Source organism: Rana temporaria, chromosome 1, assembly GCF_905171775.1.
Source record: "Rana temporaria chromosome 1, aRanTem1.1, whole genome shotgun sequence".
Classification (NCBI taxonomy): domain Eukaryota; kingdom Metazoa; phylum Chordata; class Amphibia; order Anura; family Ranidae; genus Rana; species Rana temporaria.
In genome coordinates this window covers 291,622,902-291,647,892 of record NC_053489.1, presented here as the reverse complement: position 1 = coordinate 291,647,892, position 24,991 = coordinate 291,622,902, and the positions used below count along the sequence as shown (strand labels likewise).

Below are 24,991 nucleotides of genomic sequence, written 5' to 3'. Positions count from 1 at the left end.
TTGTGAGAATACTCTTTTCCAAATGTTACAAATATGACAAAACACATCCTGGCATGCCAGAGGTGCCCCAACGACATATAAAAATACCTAATGGAATGAAATGATGAGAACCATAATGAAAGTACAAGTAACTTTTTCCTCCAGAGTTCTCATTCTAGAAACGCTCATTTTGCTGCTTCTGGATCATCACAAAGTGTTTCTTCACCAGCAGCATCCTCAAGGAAGTAAGTGTAAAGCCCCTTTTTATACCAGCGGACTGATCAGGTCTGCCTTTCCTTTTTTTTTAAGCGGACCTAGTCGGACCACCCATTGTTCTCTATGAGTCGGGTGATGTCAGCTGGCATCCGATCCGGTCTGCTAAAAACAGATTCCCCATCCCTCTGGCAGATCGGATGACAATTGAAAGGCAGTCTGTTGCCATCCGACTGCCCCATAAGGAATAAGGACCAGCGGGTGGTGTCCTATCTGCTCTGCATAGAGCAGACCTTTAATGCGCCTGCTCAGTGGGGATCAGTGGAAAGATCACCCGCTGAGCAGGCAGATCCGTTTGGACGAAATTCTGCTCCGTCTGAAAGGGGTCTTACGGATCACACTGCAGGTGCATTCAGATATGTAACATGAACTCCAAAAATCTGTGTCTGAGGACATGCGTTTCCATTCTGGTATTGGAAAAAAAAAAAATAACAGAAGAAAATGGACCTGAAAGCAAGTATTATAGGAACTATTGTGTGAGTAGAATTGTTATGGCTGTGTAAATGTAGCCATACATTGGAAAGGCATGACTTAGCACTGGCTTTTGCCAACAACATCCTGCCTTGGTTTGAATGAGGCCAAAGTGGACTTTACATTACTACAATGTCTCCAAGTTGCGCTGTGCACTAATATCCCATTTAGAACTTTCTTTCTACTCATTTTTAAAACACGATATACTAATACACAATGTTTGAGAACAGTTTATTTCTGAGAGCACGGCCATTCTTGTAAAAGAAGAAAAAAAAAAAACTTTTGACCATTCAGCAACCCTGCTGTGAATGAAATGTGCTCAGCCCACAGTCTGTCATTACAAGGGATGGAGCCATTCCAGCAAGGTCAATATCCTTGTCACAGCCTTGCCTCCTCCGCAAATCTCCATTGACGTACTGCTGCTAACACACTAGCAGTAAATATATCACTGCTAAACACTACGTTGTGTACACATGCCCACAACCAACATGGCGGATACGAGATTCCGCATGTCAACAAGCTTTATTGACATGTGAACATTGAGTTAGACGAACGGTCTTCCGTCAGAATTGGTAACGGAAGTGACGTTACGTCGCCGCCATCTTGCTACACCCCGCACTCCTCTACAGGAACATCGGCTTGCTGAAAGTTTACGCTAGCGTAAGGCGAGAGGGTTTGGCACATGCGTAGTAAAACCGAAAAGCCACACGTGTGCGTCCATGGTGGATGTCCCGGAATTGTAAGAGGCGATAAAAGGAGTGAAGGAAGGAATAGACGAGGAGTTCAGTAGTACGGTGAGCGTGTTGGTTGTCACATGTGCACTGTGTGTGTTAGTGTATAGAACAGGCTTGGTGTACACGGGCTCCCTAATGTGTGCATTGACTTGTATCAGATTGTGTATATGGACCGAGCTTCTTATCATATAATTGGGACTTATTATACGGATAGTATTATTTTCCACTTTAAAAAATCCCTTGGCCTTAGTTTAGACTCGTATCTGAACAGAAATGTCTGTGAAAAGTGATCTACGCTCAGAGGCATAATTATGGTACCAATGGGGCATTTAAAGCACTTCCCCCATTCACTTCAACACAACAGAAACCATTGTTTTTGTCCCAGGCGTGAAGCAACGCTTTGCAACCGCGACATAAACCCCCCGTCTGCTGCTTTTGCAGCTAAAAACACTGCTTGACTGCGTATTTGTGGTTCCTTCCCAACTGCAAGTCTACATTTGGCCTAAGCTAATGGTTTTTAGTACCCCTTTCACACTGAGGTGGCTTTTAGGCGTTTTAGCACTAGAAATAGCGCCTGAAAACCACCATTTCAGTGTATCCTTTCACACTGGGGCGGTGCGCTTGCCAGACGTTGGGAAAAGTCCTGCAAGCAGCATCTTTGCAGGGTTTGGGAGCGCTGTATTTGGCAACACAGGCGCTTTCAACCCCCTTCTTAGTTAAAAGTGCCCTGCTAGTGCCTGAAAAGTGCCGCTTTAACAGCAGTAAAGGTCTGCTAAAACAAGTGGCGCTTTACTGCTAAGCCAAGGGCAGCCCTAAAGTGAAAGGGGTTATACCGCCAGAAAAAATACTGCAGCTGCTGACTTTTAATATATGGACACTCACCGCCCGCAATATCGACACCCGAAGCCGATCTGTCCCTTGGCGCTCAGGTGGAGGCGCTGCCATCTTCGGTAAGGGAATCAGGAAGCTAAGCCTTGCGGTTTCACTTACTGGTTCCCTACTGTGCAAGTCGCTCTGCACGATCCCACTGGTCCCTGCTGTCTTTTGGGACCTGTGTGTCTTAAAGAAGACAGCAGGGGGACGGCGAAGGCGCGGGACCTGGCGTAGGTCGCCACGGCAACCTGTGCCCGGAAGTGGGAGCAAATACTTAGTTTACACAGGTATCTGCTCCCTCCTCCCCCTGAAAGGTGGCAACTGTGGAACTCCGCTTTAACCCATTCTCTGTATTAAAGCTGGACTGTAAGAAAACCGTGATCAGACAGGCTTTTTTTTTTTTGCAAGGTCACTTCTGCAATGAATTAACCCCAACCAGCCTGCTCACTGTCTTCTCTGGTGCTGTAAACTGAGCAACGAATGCTCAGCTTGCAGAGCTGTGTGCCAGAATGACTGGCTCCTGCAGAGGAGTGAAGTCATCCTGCGTCAGCCATTGAAAAGGCCTGAAGACTGGAACTCAGAAGAAGATGCCCTTGCCAGCGAGGGACCGCTGTATAGGTGAGTATTCATCCTTTAGTTCCGCTCTAAAGCTAAATAAAAAAGAAAAGTTTCACCCTGCAAGGCAATATAATGTGCTAGTATGCATCGCATACTGGCACAATATGAAAGAATTGCCTTAAAACGAAGCCCTGCAGAGGGTTTCAGGTTTGGGGACTCCGGCATTCTCACTGGTGAAACCACAATGACGGGTATACCGTTGCTTCAGAGCGCATGCACTGGTGACGTGACTGGTTGCTGCTCGCTACAATATTTTCTAAGACCCCTTTCACACTGAAGCGTTTTTACAGCGTTTTAGCGTTAAAAATAGTGCTATTAAAACGCTCTCCATGCATCTCAATGGCCCTTTTCACACTGAGTCCTGCAAGCAGCAGCTTTTGGGCGCTGAAAAAAAACGCTCCAAAAATGCCCCTTTCCATTGAAATGAATAGAAAGCGCTGTAAAAACGCCTTACCCTTTCACACTGAGGCACTGCCAAAACGCCCTAAAACGTTAGGGTCTTAGCGATGCTTTACCAGCGTTTTTCGGGCACTGTCAGTGTGAAAGGGCACTGAAAGCACTCAGGCTTTCACATTGGGATTGCAGATGAGGCTTCTTTCAGGCGCTTTACAGGCTTTTTTTTTATGCCAAAGCGCCTGAAAAACGCTTGAATAACCCCCGAAAAACGCCCCAGTGTGAAAGGGGCCTAAATGGTGCACATTTAGGACATATTAATTACCTACAGGTAAGCCTTATTATAAGCTTACCTGTAGGTAAAAAAACAGAGTATAGTTCCACTATAAGGTAAAAAAATCTTTTAGGTGCAGTTCCCTCCTCTGCCCCCCTAAGTACTTACTTGAGCCCAATCTCAATCCAGCGCTGTGTCCGAGAGCAGTGGATCTGCTTTCTTCCATTCCTCACTGGACTCAGTGAGAGCCATTGGCCTCTGCTGCTGTAAACCAGATCCAATGAGGAGGGAGCGGGGTCAAGCCACACTGTGCGCCAATAGACAGTATGGCTTGAGATTGAGTTTGCACAAGTGCTCCCATAGCAACCCGCTTGCTATGGGGGCAGTCAGAAGGCAGAAGGTGCTAGGTGCACTGGCAGGGGACCCCAGAAGAGGAGGATCGGGGTTACTCTGTGCAAAACCATTGCACAGGGAAGGTAAGTATAACATTTTTGTTATTTTAAAAAGAAAAAAAAAAACTTTACATTCACTTTAATTCCAGTGTAATGTAGTTATGTTTTCTTTTTTCTAATTGTTAGAGGGAATTTTCTGTAAATACTTCTTGGGTACCTTGCACAAAAAAAAAAAAATACAAAACGTAAAAAAGAAAAAAAAAACATGGGCAGACTCGATGGATCACTCCCTGTCTTTTTTCTGCCATCACTTTTCTATGTTTCTACTGTCTAGTTTCTGTACGTGTCTCCCAGCATAGAGTCTGCACTCCAGTAATTCATCCCTTAATGTACAGGACCCTAAGAGCCGTGGGCTGCGTTGGTGGTAAAGCACTGCTAGTTTTAGCGGCACTATTAGGCCACTAGCAGGGCGCTTTTAACCCCGGCTAGCGGCCGAAGAAAGGATTAAATGCACCCTAAAAGTGTCGCTGCCAAAGTGCTTTGCAGGCGCTTCAGCAGCGGTGTCCATTAAGTTCCATGGGCAGGGGCGGTGTATACACTGCTTCTCCACTGTCTCAAAGATGCTGCTTGCGGGACTTTTTTTTAACATCCTACCAGCGCAGTGCCCCAGTGTGAAAGCTCTGGGGCTGCAGGGAGAGGCGTTTTTCAGGTGCTAAAAATGCACCTGAAAAATGCCTCAGTGTGAAAGGGGTCTAAACATAAGTACCACTCCGTACAGCGTTCAGCCCATCCAGCTGCAGCATATTTCAGCTTGCTATAGACTTTGACAGGCTGTAGGGGGCAGGGCTTGATGCTGTGCAAGTGCCTCCTGGGCAAACTAAAATGCTGTGAGAGACACCCAACAGCTAGACACCCTGCGTACTAGAGGCTATAGACTTAGGCCTCATTCACAGAGAGTGTATTAATCCTTAGGCCGTGCTTACCAGCACGGGGATGCACAGGTGGTGTTTACATCCCCATACTGGTAGTCCCAAAGCTGTCATCTGGGATGTAGTGTATGCACAGCCTCTGCTTCCAATGTGACATCTGTGTGGGTGCACAGCCCTAAAGCAGGCTTTGAAGGGTAAGTTCACCTTTTCACAAAAAATGTACATATCCTGGCCAACCCCCCATGATGTTCCATGCTGCCGGTGTAACGGTCTGCAATACAGTGTCAGGATGAGTATCCATCATAATGCACGCAGTGGTAAGCACTCACTAGTCAGCGCGACCGCATTGACCAATCAGAAGCGCTTCTTTCTTCTGAGACACCTTTCTGGAAGAAGAAGCCTCCGGTACACTTCTCATTGGCCAGCACAATCGCGTGATCATGTTGACCAATTAGCGCTTGCCATTGTAAGCATTATGGTGGATACACATCCCGATGCTGTTTGTTGCTGTATATAGACCACAACATATGGGGCATCATGGCCACTATGTACAGCGAATCCCAGAAAGGTGGCCGGGATATTTTATAGTTAACTTACCTTTTCATTTTTTGTGAAAAGGTGAAATAAAGATGGTTCTAGATGGATCGATATTCAGCAGGGACCAGCTAAATCTCAGCAGGGAGGACTACCTCATCCACATTGATTGTGTGGGTGGGTGGGGGAATCTTTTTATACCCCTTTAAAGGGTGATCGGAAACAAAAGTAATTTATAGCCAGTCTTACCCTTCAAGGTGTAATCTGTTTTATTCCCTATGAGTAATATATTCATCAATGTTTTTTTAAAATCTGATCTGTGGGTTTGTTGACAGTAAAAATGTCTTCATTGTGCGTGTTATTTTTCTACAGTCATTATCATGGAAGCACGTAAAGAGCAAGGTAAAAGGCAGTTTAAATCCAAAAGGACACCTCAAAATACATCTCCCAAGAGCACAACTTTTAAGAAAAAAGGTAACTAACTTGAATTTCTAAAGTTGAATTTAAATATTTATTATAGCATTGTATTCCCTTGCAGCCGATCCTCCTCTCTTGCAGAAGTGCCAGTAGAATCTTCAGCATCGGACACTTCAGGGGATGTTGGATATCTGCATATCTCTACTATTCACTGTAACTACCTCCCTGGTCACTACATCACCAGACTGTCCTTGTAGCTCCAAAGAGACACACTAGTGATGTGGAAGCCAGGGATAGAACTATAGTGCATAGCAGAGAGACTCTGGTATCAGACACCTAGGAAGAATTGGAGGGTGAAGATTCTACCAGCATCGGCAAAAGAACAAAGATCAACTGTGAGAGAGGCAGTGAGTTTTATAAATGTACTTTACTGTGCAGTGTATTTGGTAATTTTTTAAACTGTGAAAGGGTCTCTTTAACGGCTGATCAAAGACTAAGGCAGGCCATACACAGCTCGAATCTCGGCTGGTTCAGCAGGAACCGGCTGAGATTCGAACCGTGTATGGGCAGTCTGAATGTACCAAGTTGAGCGACATGGGTATAACCAGCATGCCGGGTCTTTACCTACAATTATCTCTAGCAGCTACTATTGCCACTAGCAATAATCGGCGGCTCCCCCCCCCCCCCCCCCCCCCCCCCCGCCGGAAAATGACAATGGCTCGGCAGGAGGGATTCCCGCATCAACACTGTGGTTGCATGAAAAAAAATGTGTTCTGTGTGTGGCCAGCTTTAGACTGTTTTGGGGTAAATGTGCTGGATTTTGGAGTTTATTACTCAGAAGCAAATTCTGGAATGCTTGGTAATTTACACTTATCCTATATAGCAATATAGTTATGGAATCTTGGAAATAAATTATGCTGATAACATATTTTATCAAGGTAGACATAGTGTGGACCAAGCTCCTTTCAGTGCTAGCAACAGCTAATGGGCCCGTGCACACGATCAGAAAATCATACAGAAAAAAAAAAACGTTTTTGAAGTGATAGTATGATAATCTGATCATTAGAGCTTTTGAGAGCCAAACATGAAAATGTATCCGATATTATCCGATGGGACAAGCACGACATTTTTTTGTTTTCTTTTAACCAGTACAGTTGTACTACAATACAAATACACTACAGCTGTTGACATTACATCACTTCCCAATTTTTATTCTGTCGTGCGAGAATTTTCGTCACTTCAGTAAACTCTGAGACTAGCATGTAAGAAAAATAAATAAAAATTGGTCGATCATTTGTCCGATAATCCTATCGTGTGTACCAGGCATTATGCTTATCAACAGATTTTCAGTGCGTAAATTGAAGGTAGGGTGTAGAACTATTACATTTCTGTTTACACAAACAAACTCAACTTTTTATCAGATTCTCATTTATAATGCAAACATTTTTACACCAGCTTAAGAAGATGTTTTAAATGGGCTCATTGCTACCTTTGATTACTAGTGGTGATTTTACTTTTACTATTTTAAAGGGTATGCATCATAACAAACAGACACATTTAAATTCACATCTGTTAGGCTCCTTTCACACAGGGCAGATCCACTAAGTGGAGTCCGCCAGTTCAGCAAGAGATTGCTTCGTTGATCTCTGCTGAGCCGGCAAATTATTATTATTATACACGATTTATATAGCGCCAACAGTTTACGCAGCGCTTTACAATGTAGAGGGGGGATGGCACAATTGCAGTACAATACAGAAGGTACAGGAGGCCCCTGCTCGTAGAGCTTACATTCTAAAGGGAGGGGGTGGTGGTACAAAAGGTAATAATAGCTGCAGAGAATGATTTGATGGGGGTGGCTCGGGGACAGAGAATGATTTGATGGGGGTGGCTCGGGGACAGTTATTATGTGGGTGTGGGATTGACTTCCCTGAAATAATGAGTTTTCAGGGATCTTCTAAAGGTGGACAGGTTAGGGGCTGATTGGACATACCGGGGCAGGAAGTTCCAGAGGATGGGAGAGGCTCTCGAGAAGTCCTGAAGGCGAGCATGGGAGGAGGTAACAAGGGAGTTAGAGAGTAAGGATGAGCTCCAGCGTGTTCGCTAAGTACATGTGCAGAGCTCGCCAGGAAGTCTGCACGGCTCTGCGCTAATCACAGCCAGGTAGACATTGTCCCGATGCTCGGCTGCAGAGATCGGGAAATGTCTCCCTGGCTGTGATTAGCACAGCGCCGTGCAGACTTCCTGGCAGGCTCTGCACGTGTACTATGCGAACACGCTGGAGCTCATCCTTATTAGAGAGCAGGAGGTCCTGGGAGAAGCAGAGGGGACGATTTGGGAGATATCTGCAGATGAGCTTGGTGATGTAGATGGGGGAGATGTTGTGAATGGCCTTGTATGTTGTGGTTAGCATTTTGAATTTTACACGGTGGAGTAGGGGAAGCCAGTGAGGGGATTGGCAGAGAGGAGCAGCAGTCACGAATCGGTTAGTGAGGTGTATTAGTCTAGCAGCATAATTCATAATAGACTGAAGGGGGTATAGCCTACTTAAGGGTAGGCCATTAAGGAGAGAGTTGCAGGGAGGAACCTGTCAGAGCCCTGCTGATTTCTATGGGGAGATCGGATGAAAACGGACAGCATGTCTGTTTTGTTTAGATCTCATCCGATAAGACGGATGGCGAACCTATCGCCATTAGTTTGTTTTGGGCGGATCAGATGGCAGACGTGTGTCAGTGGACACATCTCCGCTGACATCCGCCTGCCCATAGGAGTCGATGGGTGGCCTGCTTGGATCCGCCTAAAAAACGGACAGGCGGATCCGAACTGGCTTATAGTGTGAAAGGGGCCTTAAAGGGGTTGTAAAAGTAGTTTTTTTATTCTCTAAATAGGTTCCTTTAAGCTAGTGTATTGTTGGTTCACTTGCCTTTTCCTTTGATTTCCCTTTTAATTTTTTTTTTCTTTGTCTGAATTTCTCACTTCCGGTTCCTCCTCAGTAAGCTGTACAGTAAGCTGTTCTGGCTGACTAACCCCCAGCCAGAACGGCTCGGATGATGGGGGCAAGCTTACTGAGGAGAAACAGGATGTGAGAAATTCAGACAAAGAAAAAAAACATTTAGAAGGGAAATCAAAGGTAAAGTGAACCAACAATGCACTAGCTTAAAAGAAACCCATTTAGAAAGTAAAAAAAAATAGATGACAATCGGCGTTCATAGAAAGGAAAATGACTGGGAGAAATATCAGGTCGGGTAGAAACTGAATTGAGAGGAAAAAGAAATGGGTACGCAGCTTTCTTCCCAAGGGAAACCGGCAATAATAGGGGGAAAGGGGGAATAAAGAAGCGTAATAAAAAAAGGAAGGTAAAAGCGAAGGGAGAAGGTAGAGAGGGATAAATAAGTCAGGAGCATTTCCTAGGTTATCATTCCAGTCCAATCCTGATTCGTTACAAGGTAATTTTACTTTAAATTTTGAGTAAAATAATATTATTATTTTTTACTACAGTCACTCTTTTAGGGTAGGGTTAAAGCGAAACTGTTTTGAAAATTGCAAGCTTATTGCACAAGAGACATACTATGGGTGTTATTTACAAAAGGCAAATCTACTTTGCACTACAAGTGCACTTGAAAGTGCAGTCGCTGTAGATCTGAGCGGAAGCTCTGCTGATTTTACCATCCAATTATGTGCAAGCTAAAATGCTGTTTTTTTATTTTCCTTGCATGTCCCCCTCAGCTCTACAGCGACTGCACTTCCAAGTGCACTGCAAAGTGGATTTGCTTTTCGTAAATAACCCCCTATGGCTCTCTTGTAATAAAATCTCCTTACCTGTCTGTTTGCAGTTCATTCATCTGGGCACCCTGCAGATGCCAGGACTGTACATTTAGCTGCACATGGACACTCAAGGAAATATTGCAGTCAGCCTCAGCTACATACAGCTTATACAGCACATCCAGTAGCCACAAATGTCAGTCAGGGAAATTGTTTGTTTGGGACAGCTTGGCATCTATTTAAACTGAAACGTAAGGTGGAGATCAGCTTTAACTTCAGGGTGTGGAGGAGCATGTGGTCTCCTAGCAGGATGCAGTGCTTGGGCCTAGTGTCACCTGATGAGGATCGACCCTGTGTAAGCTCTGATACCCAGTCATCATGGAGTTCTTACAGATGATGACTCTGGAGTGGCAGAGAAGCTCAGTGAAGGGGGGCTAGTAAAAATTCCATCACTTTACCCTAAATAAGTAAAGTGTCAGATTATTTATTGATCGTTCTTTAAAGACTGTGTTGTATTATAATTTATGTAGAATAAAATACTTCCTTTTGTCATTCTTTAGCATTTGGCTCCCCAAAAAATCATGGCAAAGATATTGGACAGAGTGCAAAGGGAAATGCCAAAATAAATAAATTTGAAAAGGGCAAGAAAATGGCTGTCCAAAAGGGAGGCAAAGCTGGTGTGAAACAATTTGCATCCAAGAAGACAAAACAGGGAGATGGCTTCACAAAGAAGAGGAAACGTCCAGCAGAGGACCAAGAAGGCAGTAAGTTTGAACTGCATGTGTTTTTAAAAGGAATCAGTTAACTATTATGTCTCTATACCCTGTAAACAGTCATTTCAGCAAAAAAAAATGTTTCTCTTCCGTTCATGGACCGACACAGCAGCATTGACCTTAAGGTTATATATCCTTCCTTTCAGGAGAGACTAGGCAGAAAAAACAACACTTAAAGTGTTAAAACACTTCTCTCAGTACAGCACCTCCCAGGGGGCGGGTCCCCCGGGTACATACCACTCTCTGCATCATGCAGCCCCAGTTTTTTTCTGCCTAGCGATAGGAGAAGACATGGCTCCTCTGGGCCCATGTGCTCTTGAGTTGTTTTTTTTTAAATCCAAACAACTCGCATGTCAAAGCGAGTTTCCCAATTGAAGTCAATGGAAACGAAAATAATTAGTTCTGCATTGACTTCAATTGGATGCAATACCGCATGCGGCCAGAGGTGGAGGGGCGATGGAGAGCCTCGGAAACAGCCAGAAACGGCCTGATACCCTTTCTCCTGCAAATGCTCCCAACGCCTAGTCCGATACCTGGACACTCACGGATGATCGTGCAGAAGCGGGGAAGTTATAATCACGATCTCCCTGTGTGGCTTTCAATAATACAGCTGACAGCTGCTTCTCCCCTCTGCGACTTTCAGCTGATTTAGGGAGATTGGTGATTATAACTTCCCCCGCCGCCACACCGACCGTTCCTGAGTGTCCCCTGTATCCTCCTCCGGCTCCCCTCTGTGTGCTCCTCCGGTACCCCCCCCCCCCCAGTCCTCCTCTGGTCCCCCTCCGTGTGCTCCTAGAAGGAGAGCGGAGATAGGAGTCGGTAAATGTAATTTACCAGCTCCTTCCTTTTCCAGATGCACAGAGTCAGTGATCACTGGCTCTGTCCATTCATAACTGAGCATTGTAAACTGTGTTTACGGTGTCTCAGTTTATGAATGGACAGGAGCCGCTGTCTCTTGTCCATTAATTTCCAGTGCAGGCTGCTGAGAAAGGGACTGGGGAATCTCTATCCTTCGTCCCTTTCCATGTCTCAAAGTGTTGATGTCAGGGGTCTGTTTAGACCTTTGATATCTCACCAAAGCCCCCCCCTATATTGTAAAAAATAAAAAGCTACTGACAGTCCATGCCTCATCAGTGCTGCATATTGGTGCCACTGCCACATGACATAAAAAAAAAAAGTATTGTGTATCGGCGAGTACTTTCTTTTAAATGTGGTATCAGGACAACAACCCTAATATTTAACTTGATTATTTCCATGCAAAAAAGTTCAGATTTTAGTATTAACCACTTAAGCCCCGGACCTTTAGGCAGCTAAATGCCCAGGCCAGGTTTTGCGATTCGGCACTGCGTCGCTTTAACACACAATTGCGCGGTCGTGCGACGTGGCTCCCAAACAAAATTGGCGTCTTTTTTTCCCCACAAATAGAGCTTTCTTTTGGTGGTATTTGATCACCTCTGTGGTTTTTATTTTTTGCGCTATAAACAAAAATAGAGCGACAATTTTGAAAAAAATGCAATATTTTTTACTTTTTGCTGTAATAAATATCCCCCAAAAACATATATAAATTATTTTTTTTCCTCAGTTTAGGCCGATACGTATTCTTCTACCTATTTTTGGTAAAAAGAATCGCAATAAGCATTTATCGATTGGTTTGCGCAAAATTTATAGCGTTTACAAAATAGGGGATATTTTTATAGCATTTTTATAAAACAATTTTTTTTTTTACTACTAATGGCAGCCATCAGCAATTTTTTTCGTGACTGCGACATTATGGCGGACACTTCGGACAATTTTGACACATTTTTGGGACCATTGTCATTTTCACAGCAAAAAATGCATTTAAATTGCATTGTTTATTGTGAAAATGACCGTTGCAGTTTGGGAGTTAACCACAGGTGGCGCTGTAGGAGTTAGTGTTCACCTAGTGTGTGTTTACAACAGTAGGGGGTGTGGCTGTACGTCTGATGTCATCGATTGTGTCTCCCCTATAAAGGGGATGACACGATCGATGCGCCGCCACAGTGAAGCACGGGGAAGCCGTGTTTACATACAGCTCTCCCCGTTCTTCAGCTCCGGGGAGCGATCGCGATGGAGTGGCTATAAACGCGCCGTCGTCCCGGATCGCTCCCCGAGGGAATCCGCACGCAGCGGAGGGGGTCCCGATCAGACCCCCGACCTGCGCAAAGGCAAGGACATATATATACGCCCATCTGCCTGTTCGTGCCATTTTGCGGACGTAAATAGTCGTGCGGCGGGCGTTAAGTGGTTAAGCTGGATACATACTATATCATTTTCTGTAGATTTTTTCCTTCAGATTTACCAAATTTACCAAAACTATATAATGAGGTCAAACCTTAATGCCGCGTACACACGATCGGTTTGTCTGATGAAAATGGTCCGATGGACCGTTTTCTTAGGACGAACCAATCGTGTGTGGGTCCCATCGTTTTTTTTTTTCCCATCTGTGAAAAAACGTAGAACCTGTTTTAAAATAATCTGATGGTGAAAAAAACGATCGTCTGTGGGCAAGTCCATCGGTTAAAAATCCACGCATGCTCAGAATCGAGTCGACGCATGCTTGGAAGCATTGAACTTAATTTTTCTCAGCACGTCGTAGTGTTTTGCGTCACCACGTTCCGACACAAACGGATTTTTAACTGATGGTGTGTAGGCAAGACTGACGAAAGTCAGCTTCAGCGGATATTTGATGAAAAAATCCATCGGTCCGTTTTCATCGGATGAACTGATTGTGTTTACAGGGCATTAGAGTTTAAATGTGTATGCAATCAGGCAGGACCTTGCTAAATCTAAAGGAAATTCGGACAACAAAAGTTGTACAGTGTGTATGGGGTCTTACGTTTAAAATAAAAGATTAATAACCCCCTCTCCACCCTTCATATAGCTTTATGTCTGAAGTTAAAATACCCTGTATATCATACTTCTGGGTATATTTATTTTTACATATACTGTATATAAGTTTTATATATATTTATTAAAATAATAATTATTGCACTGTTTTACAGTATAAATTTTAAGTTCTAAAGCCACAAGGATTTTCACCCCCCTCCCCCTTTTTCTTACCTGAACCTGATCTGATCCAGCGAGGTGCACAAGTGCATTGTCATTGGACAGATTAATAGCAGCAGGAGCCATTGGCTCTTGCTGCTGTAAATCAAATCCTGTGAACGGGGGCGGAGCCGAGTCCCGCAGTCTCTGTCAATGAACGCAGCAGCGGGACTCGGGAGCAAGCTCACATGGGTGTCTCCAGGGAAAGCGGCTTTCCGTGGGGGCACCCGATGAAGAGGAGGGGCCTGGAGCACTGATGGTGGACCCCAGAAGAAGAGGATTGGGGCTACTCTGTGGAGAATTATATATATATATAATCTCATACATATCATACATGTTCCATAAACAGCCGCAAAAGAATGCAAAGTTGTAATGTACAAAGAAATATGGGGGAAACCCCCCCCCCCCCCCCCCCACAAATAGGCAAATACAACTTTTAATTGCATAGAGCTCACTAAAGAGAACATACAGCCCCACCTAGTGGCTGAAAACCGAAATTACAGTGCCAATAGAGCATCATAATTTCACACTCCAAAGTCAGATAGTAATAACCAGCATTGAGTAACCAACAGCATTCTACCCCAATATCCTATCTATATTCTGGTCTACTGGGGCCAAGCCTGGTACATCAAGCCAACCTCCCCAAACCCTCTCAAATGTAGTGGGGCATCTTCTCATAGAATGCATTAGATAAGAAAAACATTCTGCCTTTAAACTCACAAGAGGAACAGTGCTGCAGGATGGAGGCGAGGGTCCTTAGGACACATTATCGGACAGAATTTGAGTATTGCAGGAAAAACAAACTTTTTTATTTTAACAGATGCTACAGAAAAAAAAAAAATTCTTCTTACCTGGAGCTGGACCTACAGTTCCTATTGACCTTGTTCTTTGCACTGTGTTTTTACAGATTCTGAAGCCAAGAAGCCAAAAACAGTGAAGAAGGAGTTAAAGCAGACCAGGCAGCTCAACGAGAAGAGTAACTATGACACCATGACAAAATCCAAGAAGATTTGGGAGTCAATTAGGAGGTATGGAAATATTTTATTTTTCATTAAGGGCTCATTCACAAGGATGAACGGATCTGTACACCCATGCAGAAGGCCGTGTTTGTAACCTTGGGAGGCCCAGATCTTCACTGCTGGACCGATGCACACAGATTGCATTCAGAGCTCCTGTAAAAATGTATACACAGGGATGTGCATGAAGATCAGTGAAGAGCCTTGCAGCCGTCAGTCTGTCATCCATTCTAACAGGCTTGCTGCACTTGGCCACCTGAGCCCTAAAAAGAACTGAATAGATTTAAGAACTTCTAAAGACAATCTATTTTCGAATGTGATTGTATTAGGCTTCTTTTAAGGAGCAGTGTAAAAATCTTAATTTAGTCCTTTTTTTTTTTATGTAGTAAAATCATTTAAGATGCCCCTCAAGCTGAAATTCACATTAAAATGGACTAAACTGAAGTAAATGCACAGAAAACTGAGCCAGAAGGATTCCTCTTTGGTCTCTATAATTTTTATATAAAAATAAAATGAGAATTTGTTTTATGTCATGTAGTGGCTATATACAGAAAATTACATATGCTGTGACCATTAACCACTTGACCTACAGAAGATTTACCCCCCTTCATGACCAGGCCATTTTTTTGCAATACGGCACAGCGTTAATTAACTGACAATTGCGCTGTCATGCAACGCTGTACCCCAAACAAAAATTATGTTCCTTTTTTTCTTGGTGATATTTGATCACCTCTGCTTTTTTTTTTTTTACACAATAAAATTTCAAAATTAATTTGGTCCAATATGTATTCTGCTACATATTTTTTGGTAAAAAAATCCCAATAAGAGTATATTGATTGGTTTGCGCATAAGTTATAGCGTCTACAAACTATGGGATATTTGTATTTATTTATACTAGTAATGGCGGCGATCAGTGATTTATAGCGGGACTGCGATATTGCGGCAGACATTCTTATGCTGTCACTGTTGACACTTTTTGGGGACCAGTGACACAGTGGGAGACCACCACATACCTTAGGTCTAAGTGTTGTTTTACATCTGCTTAATATGTAATGCTGTCTGATGCTTTCATTAGGAACCAGAAAAAAGGAAACCCTCTAAATATCTTGTGTGTTTATTTCTAGAAAGGACTGTGATGCCCAAAAAAGAGTCAAGTTAATGGACGAGCTTGAGAAGCTGCTTCAGGGGAATGTGAAAAGTGTGAGTGGACATGCTTGAATGAACCTGCGACCAGAGTCAAACCACATATTACGAGTCTTTCTCTCTACATGTTTCCGCTTTAATTGCTTTCATTAAGCAGCTAATCAATGTGAGCTGCTCTGGTCTTGAGACACATAAGTCAGTTTAATTAGATTGCATAATAGCTCAATATGTATTACATTTAAATATGCCTTTGGCATCCCCTGAGACTTGATTATTGCAGTGTATCTGAAAGCAATTAGGAAATGTGGTACATACATGATCCTAAATGTTCTATTATATTGTATTCATTGATTTTATAATTTATTGCCTTATGTTATTCTTTAACCCCTTCCCGACCGCCGCATGTACATATACGTCGGCAGAATGGCACGTACAGGCACATTGGCGTACCTGTACGTCCCTGCCTAGACGTGGGTCGGGGGTATGATCGGGACCCCCCCCGCGACTTGCGGCGGTCGGGTCCCCTCGGGGAGCGATCCGGGACGACGGCGCGGCTATTTGTTTATAGCCGCTCCGTCGCGATCGCTCCCCGGAGCTGAAGAACGGGGAGAGCCGTGTGTAAACACGGCTTCCCCGTGCTTCACTATGGCACTGCATCGATCGAGTGATCCCTTATATAGGGAGACTCGATCGATGACGTCATTCCTACAGCCACACCCCCCTACAGTTGTAAACACACAGTGTACACCAAATCCTACAGCGCCACCTGTGGTTAACTCCCAAACTGCAACTCATTTTCACAATAAAGAATGCAATTTAAATGCATTTTTTGCTGTGAAAATGACAAAAATCCCAAAAATGTGTCAAAATTGTCCGAAGTGTCCGCCATAATGTCGCAGTCACGAAAAAAATCGCTGATCGCCGCCATTGGTAGTAAAAAAAAAAAAATTATAAAAATGCAATAAAACTATCCCCTATTTTGTAAACGCTATAAATTTTGCGCAAACCAATCGATAAACGCTTATTGCGATTTTTTTTTTTACCAAAAATAGGTACAAGAATACGTATCGCCCTAAACTGAGTAAAAAAATTTTTTTTATATATGTTTTTGGGGGATATTTATTATAGCAAAAAGTAAAAAATATAGAATTTTTTTCAAAATTGTCGCTCTATTTTTGTTTATAGCGCAAAAAATAAAAACCGCCGAGGTGATCAAATACCACCAAAAGAAAGCTCTATTTGTGGGGAAAAAAGGACGCCAATTTTGTTTGGGAGCCACGTCGCACGACCGCGCAATTGTCTGTTAAAGCGACGCAGTCCCAAACTGTAAAAACACCTTGGGTCTTTAGGCAGCAATATGGTCCGGGGCTTAAGTGGTTAAGTAATGGTAGTCAACTCCTGTTACATGTAAAAAAAATATTTCTGATTAGAGTATGTTTAGAGTAGAACTATAGGGAAAAAAAAAATATTTTTTCTTTTTGGCTACAGTAAGGGAAGCTTATAACCCTAGTCAGATTTTTTTTCATCATCTGTGTCCCATAGCCAAATAAGGGAATTCCTAGGGGGACCTCCAGGTCACCAGAACTAATGTCCCTCTATTACTTTTCTGGGTTTTGCCTAGTTGTATTTTAAAATGGTTGTAAACCCTTTACAACCACTTTAAACTACAGGCAAGCCTATAATTATGCTTACCTGTAGATGCACTGGATATCTCCTAAACCTGCAGGGTTTAGGAGATATCCCTGTATTTGCATGTGCCGACGTCATGTGGCACATGCGCACTTAAGCCAACTGAAGCAATGGCACATACGTGCCGTTGCTTCAGTTGTACTGTGCCATTCCCGTCGGCTCCCACGCATGCGCTGGAGTGACGTCATCGTGGCTCTGCCCATTCACAGCGCCGGAGCCGCGGTACCCGGAAATAACCTCTGGGATAGATGTCGCTGCCCGGAGGGGGAGACGAGGACAGCTTCGGGGGCTTTGTTCTCAGGTAAGTAATTCATAATGAGCTAGTATGCTATGCTATGTGTGTCCCCCCCAGGAGGGTTTACAACCACTTGTATACAGTACTCTCTAGCATACCCGTGTCATTTTTATAGTTTTAGAGATTGTGTTTCTAAATTTTGTATACTTGAAACAAACCTTGTTCCTCTGTGCTATACTTGCAAGGGCCAGAGAAAGGAGTACAACACTCAATAAAAAAAACCTTGGATATTTAGGCCAGTTGCACAAATAATTTACTGATGTTTACTCTGGAACTTTTTGACAGAAATTCTGAGTAAAAAAAAAAAAACTGTGTGTAAAGACCTGAGTAATGTTGATTATAGTTGAGGTGCGCAAGCGTATGTAGACAAGTGAAATTCTTCTTCATTGCCAGTGTTGTAACACACGTATGCGAGTAAATGACTGCACTCAAATGTAAAATGTTCTATTTTTGTTTTGCTACTCGATACTCATCGCTGTATTACGCCTCTTTACTCGGCTGTGTGCAATGTCCCGTAGACAACAGTGCATCTCATTTCACATCAGTAAAAAATGCAGCGTTTTTTATTACCCTGTACCGGAGGCCTTAAAGTGTATATCCAGCCAAAAACCTAATGTACTGGTTTTGGTCAGAATAAGAAAGGATTACAACTTGTGTTGTTTCCTTAATGCTATTAGGGGCTCCATTAGAGATTTACCCTCTCTTGCTGGTTTATCTGGAAATTTGCAACAGAAAGGAAATTAAGAAAAATCTGCAAAAGGGGGAGATAGGGGAAGAAACGAAATACAAAGAAAAGTATTTTAATTTCTGCCTGTGCTGCTGTTACCCTTACTTCCTGTCTGTTAAAATATTGTCAACAGGACAGTATCATAAAGGATTTGTAGAAAAGGGGAAAGATTTGTTGATCTTTTATTGTTATTGTGTGACCAGAGCCTATGGCCATCACAATAGGACTTTTTATGGTCCTCAATAAAGTACTTGCTGTGATTTTTTTAATAAAGCGCTTACTGTGATGCAGAACCAAAATAGTGACTTGATGATAAAAGAAACTAAAAAAAAAAAAGTGATCCCAGGTGAAAACACTCTGCACTTGCCAGTAATTTGGTTTCTGCATCACAGCAAGCACTTTGAGGACCCTAAAGATCTTCATATATGAACTTCTATATGTGTTTTGCACTAAGCACTTTTTTGGGGATTATTACATAGCACTTTTGTGTCACGCATTTTATACTTCCATTTTGATATTGTATTTGTGTTATTATGCTAGAAACTATAACACTTTATATTTGAATTGGTTTTATGATATTAAACAAGAATGGTTTTGAGAAGTGTAGTTTGTCTTTGAACTTTGGTAATACTATCCAGCTTTTTATAGCTGTAAGACTCGTAGCTCTTACCTAACGGTTATTCATTATTAGATTTATGCAGGTTCTTATTATTTTATATATATATAGATAGTGCTATTATGCTTAGCTGTTTGTTAGTAAGAACCAATTGGTTCAGTTAAAGAGCAGTCTATTGGAATTTCCATTTTACAGTGCCCATTTTAGGTTGATCTGTTTTCATGTCTTGTCTCTACAGATTGCATTTGCTCATGATACAACCAGGGTTATCCAATGTTACATAAAATACGCTAATGAGAAAAGAAGGCAAGATGTTTTTGATGAACTTAAAGGTATCTTTTCACAATTTATTATATTTTTTATGCGGCAGACACCATCATTTATTAAAGTGTTTATCCGTGCATTACCCAAATTTGCCCCAAAACCCTTTTCCTGCCTCTAGAGCATGTCTAAACAAACTTTTTTTTTAACTTGTTTCTGTAGCAAGAAACTGCTTTATTATTTCCTGTGACATTATTACCCGGCAGTTGCTGAGAGCTCAGTTCCTGTTGATGCCCCCCACCCAAGGCTACCTCTCCCAGGATGCCAAACCAACAGCATTTAGGCTGACTCTTGAATGCTAAGGCAGCAGCAGTGTTTTTCTAGGAAAGAAATCAATGTACAGAGGTCAGACAACACTGGCTGGGTTTTTAATGCAGTAAAGCCACTGTGTTGTCAACACAAACAAGAAGTTCGAAGAATATTGGTTTTCTGGCAAATTCTGTATTTCCTGCATTACCCCCCCCCCCCCCCAATCATACTTACCTAGGTGGATGCAGCATTGTTCCGATGCTGCATCTGTTCCCCAACCCCTCTACACTCAGAACCGAGCAATCGAACATGGCCGATGGCTCGGTTCTCCCAGCTTTCCGAGCAGAGAGCTGCTGACTGTCAATCAGAACATCTTTGCTCTGCTCCTCCACGCTCACTGGAGCGCTGAGCTGTGTAGGGGAGGGGAGCGGCCATCTCAGGCTCTCAGCGGCTCGCTGAGACAGGTGTCAGTCCAGACACCTGGCGGATCCAGACCTTATTGTCGCAATGACGCGGTGTCTGGACTGATTCCTGTGACATCAGAGAGCGGATTTTAGTTCTCTCTCTGCTGAAAACAGGTCACAGGAGTGCAAAAAAAATTGGTCACCTGTGACCCATAGGAGAAGCCCAGCCAAATTAGTTTAGGCTGGATTTCTCCTTTAATGGAAATATCTACTAAATGGTGTGTGTGATTTTTGTTGTTATATAAAATTAAATATGGTTCCATGCCATACCCTTTAATCGGATAAATGCAGTGTGAAAAGGTAAGCATTAATTCATCTTTGTATTTGTTATTGAAGGCAATCAGTTGTGTTCCATAAATGGCTATAAATTAAGCTACTTTTGTAGGCTATGGAGGCATCAATGCTTAACCTGATATTGAAGGTTATTAAAAAAAAAAAAAAAAAAGAGGTTATACATACCTGCAGGTTCCTTACCTCCTGTTTGGCAGTCCCCTGCTGGTGATATCTGATTTTTCTTCCTCCAAGTCCCTTCTTCGAAAGTCAAATGCTATGGGGCACCACATGCATGCGTGATTCCGAGCTAGGCTATGTGCGCCCATAGACGCACACAGCACTGGACAGCCCGCTCCTCACAGGAGTTTGACTGACAGCAGCAAGAGCCATAGGTTCCTTCTGCTCTGTGTCTCCTGTAAAACCAGGAGATAGGAGAATGATGCTAGAGCCAAAACAGGAGTCACGTAAGTTTTTAGCGATGGGGTAGGATGGGATAGCTGGGATTTTTTTTTTTACCCTAATGCAGAGAATGCGTTCAATTTAAAAGAGATGGATTTTAGAACCACTTATATTTTTTATAAAATCCCATTTATAGTGTGTCTTGCACAGCAATTTACAGAATATGTAGGACTGTTTACATCAGCCTTTGCTCCCAAAGTAAATTGCATCTTAACTCTGCATTGAATCCTTATAAAAAACTTCTGTAGAATTTTGATAATGGTTACAGTATTTAATTATTTTAATTCAATGAAAATGTGTGAATAAACTCTAAACTGTAATCTGTCTCACAGAGCACATAGTGGACTTGAGCAAGTCAAAGTATGCCAGAAATATTGTGAGGAAATTTCTGATGTATGGGTATGTTTTCCAGATTTTCTTTGTACTGCATGTGATTTTGTAAATGTGCTAATACAATTTCTTTAATGGAGTCAGTAAAAAAATAAAATGTAAAAATATTGATCTGCTATGAAAAATGTAATTGGGACCTAAAACATGTAGAGACATATGTAGTTAAATGAAAGATAAAAATATTTGTACTCTATATAAATTTGAATTTCCTGATTATTTAACCATTTGCCAATCAGCGATGTACCCGCACATCACTGGACTTCAAGCACTTATACCAGAATGATGCCTGCAGCTGCAGGCTTCATCTTGGTAATGTTTTTTAGAGCTTTCTGACGGCTCTCTTGTAATAGCAATCCTAGCAGCTAACTAGCTGCTGTATTGCTTTTACAAGTAGTGGGAGGGGACACTCCCCGCGGCGGCTCTCTAATTCCACTAGTATGCTCGAACGACCAGTCAAGACAGCCCAAGCAAACCAGGATCGACTTTCAGCTATTTACCGTATAAGCCTCCTTTCTCCAGGACTAGCACGATCCACAGACACAAAAAGCTATACACTCAGAGGACAATCTCCCCCTTTGCACAATGACACAGGACGGGATAATCTTTACCTCCTCCAGTAACATGACACACAGATATATTCAACTTTCCAACAGTAGACCATCTTAGCAGGGAGGAATTCCCCCTCCCTCCACCCTGCCCCCGGTCTACATGCTAGAAACACATATACATCCCATAATAGGTTGCTCCCAAGGCAGACAGAAATAATAGAACAATGGGATACAGCCACATCTTAAACGATATAGACTGAGACCAAGCTCATACAATTTTCCAGCAGTTGGAATTCATTTATCTTCATATATTTCTTGAGGGATATTGTTCAGAAATATTACTGTCCCAAGTGAAAGAGCCCTTTCATTCTTTCAACACAAACCACACATATAGAACCCTGGATAACATGGGTAACATGAAATTCTGAGTCCTGTGTGATTGTACAGTGAGTCTGGTTAGTGCAGACCAGACTAAGTTTCTCAGTCACCCTGTCGGCCTAATAGACACAGGGTAACTTACACATAGTAGGGGCCGGGGGAACAGGACAAGGAGTTTCCAGAGCTCTCTAAGGTAAGCTGGGTTTCACAAGCGGAAACGCCACCTAGCGGCCGCAGAAGAATTGCATCTAAGATCCGACGGCGTACTAAGGCGTACGCCTGTCGGATCTAACCCAGATGCCGTCGTATCTTGTTTTGTGGATACCAAAACAAAGATACGACGCGCAAAATTTGAAATTACGCGGTGTATCAAGAGATACGCCGGCGTAATTTCTTTGAGGATCTGCCCCGTAGTTTAAATTGGTTTACTCTGTGAGTTCCCATGTTGATGTGTGGTATTGTCTGTCCCCTTGGTTAGTGGATAGATGTATGTATGATTGCTACTTTTTGTTACTATATGATTTTTAACTTTAATCTTTACCGTTAAAATGCCATTGTCTACAAATTACAGCATAGGAAGTGTTATACCTAGGGTATCATAGTAATATTGTATATTGAAAGTGCTTGTGACTGACATTTCAATCATTACACAACATAATGAATGTTCTTCTCTTTTACATTATGTCAAAACACTTTGTGGGCTGCACCTGGGTTGTAATGATTAAATAATGTGCTCTATATTGAAGTGTGTGTGTGTGTGTGTATGTATGTATGTATGTATGTATGTATCACAATTATTAACCACTTAAGGACCGAGACTCTTTGAAATGAATGGGCAGTGCTGCAAATAAAATAAATAATTAATTAATATTGGCAGGAAATTATCTAACATGTGAGACTAATAGTGTTTTACTATGTTTGTGAACCTTTACATTCTCACCATAGGACAGAGTCCTTGCCTTCAAGTCCTCTGCTCGAATATTGGAAAATAATGTATAGCAACATTGCAGCACTCAAAATATCCTCCAGCAACAAGAAAAACTGTGCTCAGAGAGTCACCATTGGGCTGGACTTTAGAGGCATAGAAAACAATGTGGAGGTTAGAAAAATAACAATTTGAAAAAAGTACATGGTATAGTCGAAAATGTTCAACATTGATAAAAATCATATAAAATGATACAATTTGTACAGTAAGCCCTTGTGCATCAACGCGTTTCACTGTTGGGCTTTTTCAGGATACAGTCAAACAAGTAACAAAAAGAAAGAGAACGAGTCTCACTGTCTTATAGTGAACTTGGCACTGTACACAGTGCTAGACTGTCTCCCAGGGGCATACCCTTATATCTTTCCTCTTTGGATATGGTGTCCAGCTGGGCTATTTAATAACCCATCAGCATACAGGAGTTCCGTGTTGGTTATTCTCCTCTGTATCTTGTATCCTTTTGATATGGTCCCCTGCTTGATGTCACATATGACGTCCATACGCCCCTGCTCAGCAATCCTTTAATTCTGATGTGAAAAGAATCTGCTGATTGTTGTTCTGCAGTCTTTTGGAACGTCCTTTATTTTGGATATATTTAAACTAAAAATCGTTTTGACCACTGGACCTTTACAGACGAGGCCAAGTCCACTATAAGACAGTAAGACTTGTTCTCTTTCTTTTTGTTACTTCTTTAAACTTTGACTGTATACTGAAGAAGCCTAACTGTGAAATGTGTTGATGCACGAGGGCTCACTGTACAAATTGTATAATTTTATATGATTTTTATAAATTTTGAATATTTTCGACTATACCATGTACTTTTTTCAATAAATTATAATTTTCTAACCTTCTGAGATGTGTGCAAACCTGGTGGCCAACTACAAGAAATGTCTGACTTCTGTGATTGCTAAAAGGGGTTTTGCCACCAAGTACTAAGTCATGTTTTGCGAAGGGGTCAAATACTAATTTCACTCATTAAAATGCAAATCAATTTATAACTTTTTTAAATACTTTTTCCTGGATATTTTTGTTGTGGTTCTGTTAGAATAAACCCACAATTAAAATGTTAGACTGAACATTTGTCAGTGGGCAAACACAAAATCAGCGAGGATCAAATGCTTTTTCCCCCTCACTGTACTGCTGATTAGAAAAGGTATTTAGTTTATATTTACTAAAAATAATTGTATTTCCATATTCTGTGTACTGTGGGAGACCAGATATTGTGAATGCAGGGTCCTGGGTTTAGTAACACTTTAAACATTTATCTTTTTTTGTTTGTCACATATTATTTTTCATATTTACAGGTCAAAATCCCAAGTGGCTGAAATAATTAAAAGCTTTAAAGGACAGGTGAAGAAATTGTTGAGGCATTCAGAGGCTTCATACATTGTTGAATATGCATATAATCACAAAGCCATTTTAGAGCAGAGGAACATGCTGTGTGAAGAACTATATGGAAATACATTCCGCTTCTACAAGGTAATTAGCAGATAAGGTTGGGATATAGTGATCATTTGACAGTGTTTAACAAGTGTTAATTGTTTGAGCCTTTGTGTGATTAGGGCAAATGAGCAGCAGATAGAAGACTGTTTGCTTAAATTGACCCCTTTGCAGTGTAAAATTTTTGAACAAAAGTCAGCCTGTAAAATAAGAAGCTAATAATTTTCCGCCAGGTGGTGAATCAATTCCTAATTTTCTTAAAAAGATCTGGGCACTGCTGCTGACATTTCCCAGTGTGTCAGATAATGTTCCCCTCTGTTGGGTCCTGTGGTTCTTCCTGCCAGCTGCTTCATCACTACTGTGTTCTCTAGTAATTTGTCAGCGTGAGCAACCACAGGGTATGAAAGGATGACATTAAATAATTAATACGGCAATATTGCTGCTTTTTATATATTTTTTTAAAATGTGGTGGCAATAGGTTCTTCTTTTTCTCTGCGTGTTCGCTATGAGGGATGT

The 24,991-nt window shown here is 42.2% G+C and overlaps 1 protein-coding gene across 1 annotated transcript in view; it reads left to right on the top strand.

Moving 5' to 3' along the window:
• Positions 1-1,372: 1,372 nt before the first annotated feature.
• PUM3 (pumilio RNA binding family member 3) overlaps positions 1,373-24,991 on the top strand; it is a 104,403-nt gene continuing 80,784 nt past the window's right edge. The window contains exons 1-8 of the mRNA XM_040357323.1: positions 1,373-1,517; positions 5,843-5,944; positions 10,207-10,410; positions 14,393-14,513; positions 15,626-15,701; positions 19,210-19,303; positions 21,070-21,136; positions 24,340-24,514. Of these exons, the coding sequence (XP_040213257.1) occupies positions 5,851-5,944; positions 10,207-10,410; positions 14,393-14,513; positions 15,626-15,701; positions 19,210-19,303; positions 21,070-21,136; positions 24,340-24,514 (831 nt within the window). The 5' untranslated portion in view covers positions 1,373-1,517; positions 5,843-5,850. The remainder of the gene's footprint in view (positions 1,518-5,842; positions 5,945-10,206; positions 10,411-14,392; positions 14,514-15,625; positions 15,702-19,209; positions 19,304-21,069; positions 21,137-24,339; positions 24,515-24,991) is intronic.